Here is a 14058-nt window from a genome sequence, read left to right on the forward strand (position 1 = left end):
CCAGAGCCCTGCTGCTCTCTGGGCTCTCACAGATTCATCCCAACTCCACCACAGATAAAAATATGGGTCTGTTCTGGCTGGAGATGCTCCAAACACAGCAGAGGAAGAACTCCTGCTCCTTTTCTCTCAACAGCTAAATGACAAACTACTTCTAAATGACACAAACTACTTCTCTAATATAGATTAATACTAGATTCTCATTTAGAAGTAAAGGTAATTTTTTCTTCCTGCCACATCTGAGATTCTCCAGCTGATCACAACAACTCCATGCATGAAAAGCTCCCTGCATTTGTCTGTGCCCATGGAGATACCACACACCCCTCAGGGTCTAAAACTGAAAAAACAGGAATGTTGCAGACAAAGAGGATGAAAAAAGCAACTTCTTCATCTGGATTAGCATCAGAGCAGTGACCACTGTACAAACAGCTCTGTATTATAGAGGAATAATGGTGCTGCTGGTTTAAATATTTATCATGTTTGCTCATATATTTAACTAGGGCCTCCATGTTCCCTGATATAATATTTCAGTTAAGGATCAAAGCTAGGGTTTATCAGCATGGGGAAGGCTACAGAAAGTATTTCTCTATCTCTGAATCTTTCCTTACCCCTTGCTTGAAGGTGGTAAGAAAGGTGGAAACTACCTTCTATTACCAGAAAGAAAAGGCTCTTCCTCCTTTGGGTGAACTGGAAAGCAACTGAATAAAGGGCTCAAAACTCAGGAGCTGGGAACTCATCAAGCAGGAATATCAGAGTATTACACACAAGGGTTCCAGCAGCACTCCTCCTGACTGAGAAAAATGTATAGTCTCCATAAAAACAGAGAAATGAAAGCTTTACCTGACATAAAACCTGTGAAATCTCTAAGCAGGACAAGCAGCATTTTAAAAACACTGTCTGGATTTTTTTAAGAGGCACTTACAGCCTGATCTGCTCAGGACTAAGTGCCTCAGCATTTTCTGTCAGCTGCTATTTGCTTAATCTAGCACACACCAAGATTACTCTTACATGTGTTCATCTACACTGCAGCACCTTACCAAGGGAATTGGTAAAAACTGTAGTCCAAAAATTGGATAGAATTATGCTGAAAACTACGGCAAAAGTCTGATTTCTCAGAGTGCTGAGAACACATTTGTGCAAGCACCTAATGCCTTCATCAAGTTTAATGAAAGTTTCCTCTTGGAAAAACAGGCACCCAAACATCCAGTTTTGTGCATGGAGAAAAAAAAAATCAACAATTGAACTGGGACCCTGCATCAAAGGTTTTGTCTGAGCCTTGAAAGAATACACCAGGAAGAAGGAAAATAGGGAGCAGCAACTGCAATATCTTCTCAATGTCTTCTATTACTGAACTACACCAGCTCTTAAACTGCACAGAATTGAGACCAGACTCCTATTTTCCCTTTTCAGCATTTCCTGCTCCTGCAGGACCTTCAAGTGGCCACCCTGCCCAACATGACAGTGGCCTGAAACCATCAGCACCCTGTAATCTCCTTACAAAGCTTTAAAACCCACGTAAGCAGCAGAGCTAATGCAGTTGCTATAGATAAAATAGCAGCTTTAGACAATGTAACTCGATATTTGTTGAAGATGTTTTTGTGTGGGGAAGATCAGATTGTTTCCAACTGCTGACTTGTAACAGGGCAAAGCTGGCTGCAAGGATGGAGCAGAAGCAACCCAGAGAAGAGAAATATCCTCCCAGTTGTGGTTTGCTCTTCTTTTAGTCATTATCATTTGCCAGATGGCCACTGGGAGACCAGGAGCACCTCACATGTGGATCTGGGAGCTTGCAGTAGGTATTCCATGCCTCTTCCAACTGTTCTAGCATCACTGACAGCACTGCAAGACATCTTCAGAGGAAGAAATATGTTTCACAACACATCTGCTTCAATTATGTTCACTGCTAAGTGCTCTCAGTGAAGGAAAGGGAAGACTGGAATGAAATGAAGCTGAAAAAAAGTGCTGACACCAGAGCCTGTCCACCCACACTCAGCCACCTCCAGCTCCAACGTGCTATTACTGTCATGATGCAAGCAGAAATTGCACTGAACAAACCAGGGGGGATGTTAAGCGTAATGAGAAGTTAAAGCAGCCTTGTCTTAGAGGCAGCAAAGCGTGGAGATGAAACTCACAGGAAAACAACAGTAAGAGTCATGTGTAATTCACACAGCTCAGATTTGAAGAGAAAGTGTCAACAAAGGGTGTCAGAACCTGACAGGCTGACTGCATGTTAGGCAGCTGTAATGAAGTTCATAGAGTAGCTCCTTTCCATTTAAAACCTGATTTTTCAGAAGCAGCAGAAGCATGCCCTGTGTTACTACAATGAAACAGCAAGAACTGCCTTTCCCTCCGCCATCTGCTCTAAGTTTTGAGACAAATTACATCCCTGTGGATTCTGGCAAGTTCTGGAGAGCCTGATTTTTGACACTACAAGTGGGTGTAGGACTCCAGCTTCCCCACCCAACATTTAATGTCTCTTGCCCAACTCAGTTTGGGAAGCTTCAGCCTCTGACTGAAGTGTTACACTTGAGCTCTTCCAGTGACTGCCAATATCCTCTGGGATAGCAGAGAAATTGAGACCCCCATAGAAGTACCTAAAGTGACTTTATTAATACTTGACAAATACTATCAACTATGCTTTTTAATTTAAATGAGAGGTAAGCCAGCCACCAAAACAAAAAATCAAAAATCAGCCAACCTGCAGTGCTAAACAAGACAGTCATTAACTAAAAGGAACTGTCAGTAAAATTATAATAGCATTATTAGCAGCACAGGCTACAGCTATATTTCAAGATCACATTTTCTCTCCAGCTGCTGAGTACATTTTCCCTGGTGCTGCTGAAGAAATGAACAGATATGACAGCATTAAAGTTGAAAATTGAGATAAAATCCAAGCATCTTCATTCAGACAAACCTTCTCAACTTCACTGTATGGCTCATACCTAATTAAGGATTTAGCTCTAATTCCATGTTACAAACCAAGCCACCAGCTGTGATAATTTCATGTTTCCAGTTCCAGAGCATACTCATACCATATGCAAGAAATGAGCTCTACTAGAGGAGATTTATACTTCCAGGTCATAGTTGTGGGTTTAAAATTTAGTTTTCAAGACACACTTTCAAGTTTGCAGTATGCAGAAAACAAAGAGTTTCATCACTGTGGGTTTGCATCATGTAAGAATTTACACACACTTCTTTAGGATAATGGCCAAGTGTTTCTGAAAGAACATGGGATTCACAATGACACAAACCCCAGAACTGCCAGGTAGGAGCCAAGGAGCTTCAAGGATATTGCAGCTCTGACCTGCACTACACTGACAAATTAATGAGTATCAGAGCACACAAAATAGAGGTGAAGCAGCTCAGCTGGGAGATCAAACCCAGCAGTTTAGAAACCAATGGAACTGCTTTCCAAGCCTGGACTGCACACTGGACAAGCTGTTCACAGCACAAAAACCTGTTTGTACAGAAAAACACACATGACAGTCTCTTGACAGGAAACACTGCTGCAGAAGATGTGGAGAGCTGCTGGAAGCATCTCAGGGTTTAACTCATCTCTGCACTGGTGACTTGAGGAGCTCCTGCCCAGCAGCTGCTCACTGTCCCCACTCTGGGGGCAGGACAGGCTCTCCAGGCCTGCAGCTCCCTGAGCACTGGGGCACCTGGGGCCACAGGCACCAGGACAAACAGCCCTGGACCAGCATTTCCCTGACTGTCCCACATCCATCTGCCAGACCTTGTGACTCGGGGCTCAGCCACAGGCACAGCTTCCATCTCCTCTGCTTCCACAGAGTGTTTCTGGAGCAGACCTTGGTGAATGAAGCATTTTCCTTCCCCTTTCAGTGCTAGAGAACCCACAGGCTAGTCCAGGTTCCTTCCCTCTAGAAATGCATTTCTTACAAATGTAAATACAGCAGCACAAGAGCCTTTTCTTTACAATGTTTATTGACATTTTCTGTGAAACACTATTGCACAGGCATGTTTCTGTAACTCTCACTACTCACTTGCACATTTCAAAAAAAATTCCACCTCCTGTCCCTTAAGAAAATTACTCACCCACAACTCTGTCTCCTACTTTTACTCCCATCTTCCTCATGGCTGCAGCATACAAAGCTACAGCTTGTCTCAGTTCTTCAAAAGTAACTTTGAGGATTTCTTCTTTGCCTTCCCCTAAGGAAAGAAAAGTAAAGCAATCACTCAGAAATCAAGCATTGCAATGTGAGTCTAGCACAAACAACCAATCCTAGTACAAAGCAATTCTAAGAAAACAGCTTCCACTAAATATTTATAATTTTGTTTATGAAGTTGCTCTTAAGCTGCACCAAAAGCTCTTCTTTTTAATGGGAAACAAGTATTAATCAGTGGTGTTTGTTCAGTAGGTATGAGGGCATTCCTAAAGATAAACACCTCTGCAGAAACACAAACTATTCCCTGGAGAAATGTGTGCTCTCAAGGCAGATTCATGGTAAATAGATTGCACTCACCAAGGCTAATTTTCAACATAAGAGCCTCATTTTCCCTTTTTGCTCAGTTTTCTCATCAGGTCTAGGAAGCAGCACAAGCTCAAGTTGAGGTTTTATTACAGCAAGTCAGTGACTAGAACATCCAGGCCTGACTTTTGCTGTGCTTTTGGAACATCTGCCTCTGCCAATGTAGCACAAAGCAAACAAACTAAACTGGACTCAACTCCCCCCTGAAAGGATCTGCAGGGTGTTTTCCCCATTGTACTGAATGTCAGGTGTTACATAAGCCCTTAATAAATCACTCGTGAAACAAAACAAACAAACCTAAACGTTATGAAAGCAAAAATCCGTCACCTTGAAGTCCCTTCCTGCACCTCCTCAGTGTGACTGCTGCCCTATTTCCACCACCCAGCCCTTGCCATCAAGAACACACACCAAGGATGGCACAGGAGAGGTGAGCTGCACTCTCTTTCACAACAGCTGCCCTCAGCTCACTGCCTTCAGCAGGGAATGGCATTTTTCACTCTTTGGCCTTCTCAGACCTTCACAGCAGTAAATCTGGACTTGCACAGAGCAAGGGAGCAGCTCATGATGCAGAACAGCCCAAGTCCCTGCTCCATGTGGTTCATACACTGAGCAGGGACTGCCAGCAGAGCCTGGGCTCCCACAGGGCAACAGGAAATGAGAGCTGATCTTTCTCCATGATTAAAGCCCCAGGAGAGGGGAATCACAAAAAAGACTCACCATGGGAGCCAGGGACAAGTGAAACTGTTTAGGAAAGTTATATTTACACTCCTATGCCCTGTGCCATCCCCAGAGCTCCCACAGAGCCGTCCCCAGTGAACACAAACCTGAGCCAGAGCCCCCAGCCACCACTGTGACCTAGCAGCAGGGAGTTACCAAGAAATACCCTGACTTAAGAGGCCTTAAGAAGATTAAACACAGCAGAAGGTCACAAAAGAGATGCAGGTGGAATTCTGCTCACCACAGAGGAGCCAACTGCTCATTCCAGCATTCATACAATGATCAACTAGGAAATAGTTCTGCTCCTTTTGCTGTCACCACCTGTGATTATGTGACAAAGCAATTTCTGATACACCTCATGACTTCCTAACAAAAAGGCCTACAGGACAATAACCACATGTCAAACCAAGCAATTATGACAAATGTGAAATAACACTTCAAATACCGAGTGATGTTAAACACAGCATGACCTCCACTACCTCTAATAAAACTTCATTTAGCTTGGACAGGATTTTCCAGATCTAGATTCCCAAAGCATGTTTTGCTGGGTTTTTCTGCAGAGCTGTATCACAGACTGTGCAGTGTCACTGACTTTATCACCCTTTTTTCTCTCCTCATCCAAACCAGTTTATTTCCACGTTTCATCAGAGCTGTTTCATCAGGCCTAGCTCTGTGAGCAGCAGAGAAACACAAGGCATTGATGTTCCTTACTTGCTGCATACAGTGCAATCTTGTCATTGTCCTTGTGCTTCAGCAGATTCTCTGCATAGTTCAGGCGGCTGCCCTTGAACCACTCGGGGATCTCTGCGATGCTTTTGGATGTATCCACCACCTGAAAGAGACACACCATCACTCCTGGCAGCTCAGACAAAACTGCATTTCTTTGGATGTATCCACCACCTGAAAGAGACACACCATCACTCCTGGCAGCTCAAACAAAACTGCATTTCTTTGGATGTATCCACCACCTGAAAGAGACACACCATCAGTGCTGGCAGCTCAGACAAAATTGCATTTTCACAGCACTGTACACAAGTCAGCTCAGCAGTTCCAAGCTCTTTGCAGACCCTGTTAGGCAAGAATCACTTCTCCCAGCTCACAGATGGCAAACAGACACTGATCCTGTAATTAGAGGCCTGGAAAGTTTAATTATTTGTCAACTGTCACATGCAAACACGTCATTGCAACAAAACCAGAGAAAGTTCCCTGCTGACAGTCCTACCTTTGTACCAGCCTTTAACACACAAGTAAAACAAACCACTGTGACTACACCCAGAGCAGGAGATGCACACAGAGCTCAGGGACACTGGGGGTTTGCCCCTGGGAACCCCAACTGAGCCACAGCACATCTGAACTGTGCCAGGCCATCCTGCCCCCTTGTTTGGGGACTGTGAGCATCCACCCTGCCCCACCAACAGCAGGAGCTCACACAATGGGAATTCAAAATAATTCATTGTACAGTCAAATGTAACTGAAGAGTTCCAGCTTTTTATCCAAGTTCTCAATTTTTGAGAATTAACAGGATCCAACAACATAATAAACCTGTATTAACTCCCCACTTAGGACTAAGACATGCAAGGAACTGAAAAATGCAATGAAAAATAATAAAATATATAGTCAGCTGAAATAACTTCCCCCATCCTGAACTAATCAAGCCTCAAAGTATTAAACCCCCTCATAAATCACAGGTAAGGCTAACTTTAATAACACTGAGCCCCTTAGCATTAGCCCAAGGTCTAAATTCTTCCCAAAATGGCCCTCTGCTTCTGATTCAGCTGCTCAGCAGCACATTTCTTTGGAAATCTTTAAATAGAAACTTTATTTTACAGCTGTGTTTTTGAAAGCTTCAGTTTGTACCCTCAGGTTCTCTCTCATGGATTGCACATACATTACAGGAACAGCATTCCTCCAGCCCAAGTGAAAGGCTCTTCTGAAAGCCAAGCAAGCCCCAAAATACATCCCACTCCAGCAAACCCAAAGGTTTTTGCTTTGAGAGCAGTGTATGTATTACTGGAGGCAATCTTAAAATTAACTTTTAAGTTAAAACTCATGTTGAATTGCACTGCTGCATTATTTTATTTCAAATGTATTTTCTAAAAAAGGGAGCTCAGATTTCTCTGCTCCTAACAATTGGCAAGAACTGAGTTATAACATCTACATCAACTCAGGCTGCACAAATGATTTTTATACTAACACACATTACTGCAGCAATTAGAAGGTGCTCTTGAAACTGACTCATTTCTGGCTTCCTCAGCTTGAAGAAAAGTGAGCAGAATGTTTCCAACGTTTTCCAGGACAAGATCCAAAATAAGTGTGTTTTTCTGAAGTGGCAGCAATCCTTCACAGAGTTTCTGGGAGCTGCACGAGCACAGGGAGCTGGAGTCACAGCCAGTATTGGCACAGGTAACACCTGTGACTCCCAGTTAAGCTCAGTCTTTGGTGCTCTGTGAGATGAACAACTGATCCCTCCCTGAGAGCCCCTGCACAGCACCAACAGGAGTCAGGAGCTGCTCGTTCAGACACGTCCTTCATTCACAAGCAGCTGCCTGGAGCGACATTGCCAGCAAGTGACAAAGCCCTGCCAGCACAGCTCTGCACACTGAATTCCTCTGCTCGTGTCACAGGTGACACAGATGTCACTCAGAACCTTTACCAGGATTAAATAAAATCCTGGCTGCTTTTACTCTGTGTACACAAGGTTTTATTGTTTTTCTTAGGATGACCTGTGGAAGTAGAGGCCGTTTCACTGCTTGGGAACAAAAGAGTCAACTCTGTTTCATTAAAAATTTTAGTCACTTCAAAACAATGTTTACTTCCAGCACACAGCCAGGATCAAGCTGTAAGACTTCAAACTTTTCATCCTTCTAGGTAGCAAAGACCAGCTCAGCTACTCTGACAGTTGCCAGAGTTTGAGTTAGCATCTACAGAAAATGTTAAGTGTTGATAAGGCTCAGACTACACACCCCAAGGCAGGCTAGCTCTTACACTCTTGCTGCATTCTCTCTTCTGAAGGGTGGGTCACAGTAAATGAGACAGCTGAGCACACAGCCCCATGGCAGGAAGAACCACTTGATCTACCCTATCAGTACAGAAATCAGTAAAACAGGAAAAGCCAAAAGAAACTTGCCAGTCCCCTCTGCAGGACTGCCAGTACTGAGGGCTCTGGAAGAGAGGGACTCCAGGCATTAAGACAAGTCCAGTCCTCCCTACTAAAGGCCAGGAAGGTTCCACTGCATCAAGCTGTTCTAGTAATCAGCCCAACATCTCCCTCAGATGGAGAAGCACAGAGGGATATTGATATCCTACACCAGGGCTAGGCAAGGGCTCCACTGGCAAGAGCTGCAGAGTCACCTCTGTTCCACAGGAACTCTGTGGCACTGCCTGGTGTTCCACCCGTGCCTGTGTCCAACCACCACCATTTCCCCAGAGATATTCCAAGCCTGCACCTGACTGCAGAGCCTCCACAACCAGTTCTACAAAGCCAGAGGGTAACACTTGTGCTTATCAGGTAAGCTGACTCAGGGAAGGCAAACACGGACTTGACCGAATGCCAGCATGTACAAAACCAGGATGATATTCCCTAAGGCAGAGCATTGGCAGACTCCCCACAAGCAGCCAGGAATGACAAGGTGTGCAAGAGCACAAGGACACAGCAGAACTGTTTAGGGCAACAAAACTCGAGGGTTTCACTGCCCTAAAGTGTGCCAGCAACAGAACACCACCATCCACCACACCAGGAAAGCCAGAACTGGGCCAATTCCTTGTATCACTCCCCAGAGTTCTAAGAAGAGGTCAAAAGGCTGATTGTAACATCAGTTTATTTCCCCTTTGTGCTGCACTTGCTGCGAGATAAGCACTGAACTTACCTCATCGTAGAGGCGAGAGCAGATGATGTTACTGAACTTCCAGAATTCTGCCCAGAAGTCTGAGTAGGACTCCACTGACCACTGGTATAATTCATCATAGTTGGCTGGAAGCAACAGATATGTGTCAGCATTATGAGAGAATCACAGGGATCCACACAAACTACAGTTAGGGAAAACCCAGATAAAGAAATTTGTGGCTAAAACAATTAGGAAGATAAATGTGACCCCAGAGCGGATCACACTGCTCAAAGCAAGTGACTACAGAACCCACAGGGTCTGCCTGGACACCTGAACAGATGGCAGCACTTCAGCTGAGTGCCACGAGCCATTTGCCACCACAGAGCCAGCGACCTTTCCTAATAACTCCCTGCAATACCTGCACACTGCCCTCCCATCAGTGCAACTGCAGATTAAACAAGTCCTGCCTGTTGACACTTCCTATCTATCAACAGGACACTTTCACACAGCAAGAGATAAACAGGGCTTCCTGACAAGGGACGTTTGCTGTAAAGTCCCAGATGGGGCCAAAGGGCTCTGATAGCTCAGGGACACAGAGATTAGAGGCACTCTTTATCCAGCTGTGGCATCACAGCAAGCACGGCTGATTTTCAGTGAGTATGAGCTCTGACAGACTGCAGCTCTCCTTTTCATGCTGAAACAGCATGGATGAAGTCAAACAAGAGGTTTATTCACTAAACATTAACACCATGGCCTGCCATTAAAAACATGCAAATAAGCAGCTGAAGTCTTACCTGATTGTGAGACACCTGAAGTAAGCTGAAGCATGCATAGCAAACCCCCCAGCTCAAACTGAATGCTGAAAATTAGTGTAAAGCAGCTCCAGTATGAATAGCTGAAGCCAATTCTCACTGCAAGCTTGGAAGTGACATTTCCCCATCATGTCCACAATATCTGAAGCTGTGCCAGCAACCAATTAAATCTGCCATCAGTGACAGTAAGTTTCCTGCTCTGCCAACTGTTCCCTATCTGATGCTCTCAGCTAAACCATTCAAAGGCATTTCACCAATTATCTCTGCTTTTTCAGCCTGTTAACCAGCCAATTGCTGCAAAAGTGAACTCTGCAATCCCTTTTCTAGAAGGAGGGCATCTTCCAGCTTTTTAAAAGAAAAATATTCAAAACAATCTCTGCACTGTTACTCACACTTGGCCAGTGCTTAACTGCTTCCCTACACAGTCTGTCCTTTCCACATCAATCCTTTCCATCACAGTGAGATTATCCTCACGGAATTATTGATAGACAAGGCAAAGGCTCTTCTATGTGATGCAGATTTTATCCACACATTGGCAAAATCCCAGCCTCTACACACCCTTTTTACACCCCAAAGTTACTCATCACTATCCCCTACTCCACACTTCAGCTGCACAGAGATAAGACTTGACACAAGAAGAATTCAAGTTTCCATCTCCTCCTTTAAAACCCAGTTGTACCATCTGCTCCAAATCATTTGATACGTGCAAGAAGCTGCAGGTCACTACTAATTTGGTTTCTTACAGCACAAACAGTTTGTTCTGGTTTGTCTATACAGCTTGTTCCAAATAAGCTGCAGCATGCAAGTCCTTCAGGGCACAGGCCTGTTACTCAGCAATCAAACTGATTTTTGTGACTGCATTTCCAGGGCCCAGCAGAGGCATTGTCTGGGGTCTATATTGCCCTCAGCTCTCCTCAGAGTCCGCTTCTTAATGCTGGAGAGTATCCATTCTTTGTTGTGAATAGCACTCACGCCAACAAGCACCAGTGCAAGCCTAATGGAAGCTGACAAAGGTTTCTAAATATACACAGGCATCCACCTTCCAACAGAGAAAGCCACTTCCAAGTGGGATGACAAGAGCTCTGGTTGTTCCAGCCATAAACACAGGCAGCCCACCTGAAACTACATTTGCTCTTGATTGTCCGTGCACCACCTACATCATTCCACTCAGGAGCTGCCTAAAACCCTGAATTAACGGCTTTCCATCCAGCAGGAGGGCTAGGACACTACACACCTGGATTTCAATGGGAAAGCACCACAACCAAAATAATGACCTGGCTCACCCACACAGTAACAAAATTAAGGAAGTGCTTCCCAGACATGAACTGCCAGAAGCACTATTGACACTGCTCCCACTCCAGAACGTGCCTGCTCACACCACTGACACTATAATAGACTGACAAACTTCCAAACCACCTACCAAAACTACTCCTTTCAGCCCACATCAGACAAATGACTACAGGAAAGCTACACAAGAAACTGACATAGGCCCCAAATATCCAGGGAGAATGATATAAAACTGACTAGTTGGAACTGAAGGGTTTGATATCCACATGTACTGAAAATGACACAGCCCATTCATGCACCTGAGCCCCCAGAGCCAGCACCACTGACTCCTGAGAGCCCAGGGGCACGGAAACCTACAGGCAGCACTTATGGAAAAAGCAACCCTGAGTTGTAAACACCTCTGCACATCAAACCCCTGCCTAAAGCAGGTCTCATTTCAGCACAACAGGTTGTTTCCAAGTCAAAAAACCACACAGGTATATTTGAACAAGCACAAAGCAGGGATGGCAGCTCAAGAGCAGTGGAAGATGCATAGCAACTTCCACCTCTGAACAAGCTTGTGTATCACCATTCACCTCCCTACTCACCATTCACATCCCAGCATACCTGACTATTTTAAGACACATACTCCTCATACCGAAATGACCGTAACTGCACTCTCACACGCCTCTGCTGCTGAAGGATCACGCTAAGGCTCACACTCACCTCAGCCATGGCGACAGTGATCCCGCCTTCCCTTTAGAACACGAAGTGACTCGGGTGCCGCTGCCGGCCCCAGCGCTGCCCGCACCCCGGGCGGCTCCGCAGGCAGCGCTGCCCGGGCCGCCATCCAGCCGCACAGCGGGCACGGATAAGGCTGTTTGCCTTTCCCATCCGCACATACCTGCGCTCCAGCGGATGCTGCCCCGGAGGCCTCTGGCTGCGGCTCAAGCGGAGCATCCCTCCCGCAGCTCCGTGCCCACCCGCCCGGGGGTGCCCACGGGGACCGAGAGCGGAGCGGCACACGGATGGGCCTCACGGCGAGGCCACCGCGGGGCGGCAGCGCCTGCCGGCCCCCACCCCCCGAGCACGGCCCCGGGAAGCGCCCGCCCGCCCCCGCCCAGCGCTCACCCAGGCGGAGCCCACAGCTGCTAGCCACGGCGGCGCGGAACCGGTCCATGTGGGTGTTGCGCTTCGTGTCGGGCTCCCACATCACCTGCGACTCCATGATCTCGGGCTCCCGGGACATGGCGGCGGCTGTGGAGCGAGGCGAGCACCGTCCGTCCCGCAGGCACCCCGACAGCCCGAACCGCACGGCTCCCACCGCGCCCCGGCGCTGACTGCGGCCCCTCCTCCGGGCGCACCCTTTAAAGGCGCCGCCGATCGCATCACTCCGTAACCTTCCGCCGCGGAGAAAAGTGCGGGTCGGTGCGCCCCGCCCCGCCCGCCGAGGGGCGGTGGGGACAGCGGGACAGGGGGACGGACAGCGGGACAGCGGGATGGGCGGGCAGGGGCGGCGGGGACGGCCCGGGCAGCGCGGGGGCACCGGGAGGCGCGGGCGGTGCGGGATGAATGGGGAGCGGCCGCCCGGACAGCCGAGAGCCGCCGCGCCGTCCCTGTCACCTCTAAAGGTCACCAGACGGCCCCGGGAGGAACCATCGCTCCGCGCTCCTCACGGCATCGCCGCAAAAACTCCGCCGCTCTGATTGTTTATTTTTTCCCCAAGGAGGCCTGAAGAAGTACCAACAAGTGTCTTTGAGCCAAAATTGAGGCAAGAAACGCGTTTCTCCGTGGCCTCGCCATCCCGGCTGTGCTTGTGTAACGCTCCCAGCCTACACAGCTTGTGCCTTGGATTAAAACTTAATATTGGTGCTCTGCTTTCTAAATGTGCGATTTGCTGGTGACCATCGAGATTTTGCAGCAACGATTTCAGTCGGGAGTTGGTGGTAATAAAGCACTTAATGTGCAATTCGCTGCTAGTCCTTGATCTTTAAGGGTCTTTTAGAACCTAAAGGACTCTACGATTCATGGTGTACCCATGCTGCTTATGTAATTTATTTTCAAGGTCATGGTTTGCTTCTAATTAATGGAAACCTCAAAAACAGGAATTTGATGGGAAATTATGCTGGCATACAGTATATGAAAGCAAAATACATGTACTACATTGTATACTTGCTCTACATGTCATTTACATTTTGGTGCTACCAGAATACAACTCCTTTATTAAATCTGAAGGCCATGGAAATGTGATTTAAACAATCCACAACTTTTATTTGCGTCGAGACAGACCTTAAATCTGGTGTATTTTTAAATAACTCTCCCCAGAGTGACTCGGGGAGGCAGAATGGGAACACGTTATCTGCCTGACGTGCCTCCCTGGCCTTGGCAGCGCCCGGAGGTCAGTGGAAGTGTGAAATCCATGGCCGGACACCTGCCAAGCACAGAGATAAAGGAGAAGGCAGGGCGGGAGCTGCAGTGTCCAGGTCCCAGAGGGTTGGGACCTGGGGATCCACAGCCCATGGTGGGGAAACTGCCTGGAGAATCCATCTTCCTGCAATCTGACGAAGGGATAACTTTTATTGTTTGCCCGCAGGTCGTGTAGCAGTGGATGCACCCACACAGGTTAATGCTCTGTTAATGTCATAAACACTTCACAACCCAAAAGGGGCAGTAGGATTTTGCCTCAGACCCCCAGGCAGCCCCTCTGCACCGTTCACCTGGTGATGAATGTTGTAACAATGAACAAACAGCCTGTCGTGGTCTGGGGCGAGCTCAGGGCCAGGTGTGGGACAGGTGGAGAGTGACACCTCAGCAAACACCTGCTGGATGCCCTCTATGGCTGCAGCGCTCCTTGTCGGGACTGGAAACAGACCTGTAATTTGTGATTTTTACTGAGGGGGTCCCACTTCAGGAATGTGGGGCTGCCTACTAACCCCAGTGCTCTGGTGAGGC

The 14058-nt window shown here is 47.1% G+C and overlaps 1 protein-coding gene across 1 annotated transcript in view; it reads right to left on the bottom strand.

Moving 5' to 3' along the window:
• Positions 1 to 12473, bottom strand: part of AACS (acetoacetyl-CoA synthetase) — a 36463-nt gene extending 23990 nt beyond the window's left edge. The window contains exons 1-4 of the mRNA XM_058037116.1: positions 12238 to 12473; positions 9071 to 9174; positions 5916 to 6036; positions 4054 to 4167 (exon numbers count right to left, since the gene is read on the bottom strand). Of these exons, the coding sequence (XP_057893099.1) occupies positions 4054 to 4167; positions 5916 to 6036; positions 9071 to 9174; positions 12238 to 12355 (457 nt within the window). The 5' untranslated portion in view covers positions 12356 to 12473. The remainder of the gene's footprint in view (positions 1 to 4053; positions 4168 to 5915; positions 6037 to 9070; positions 9175 to 12237) is intronic.
• Between the last annotated feature and the right edge of the window lie 1585 nt (positions 12474 to 14058).

Source organism: Melospiza georgiana, chromosome 18 (genome assembly GCF_028018845.1).
Source record: "Melospiza georgiana isolate bMelGeo1 chromosome 18, bMelGeo1.pri, whole genome shotgun sequence".
NCBI lineage: Eukaryota > Metazoa > Chordata > Aves > Passeriformes > Passerellidae > Melospiza > Melospiza georgiana.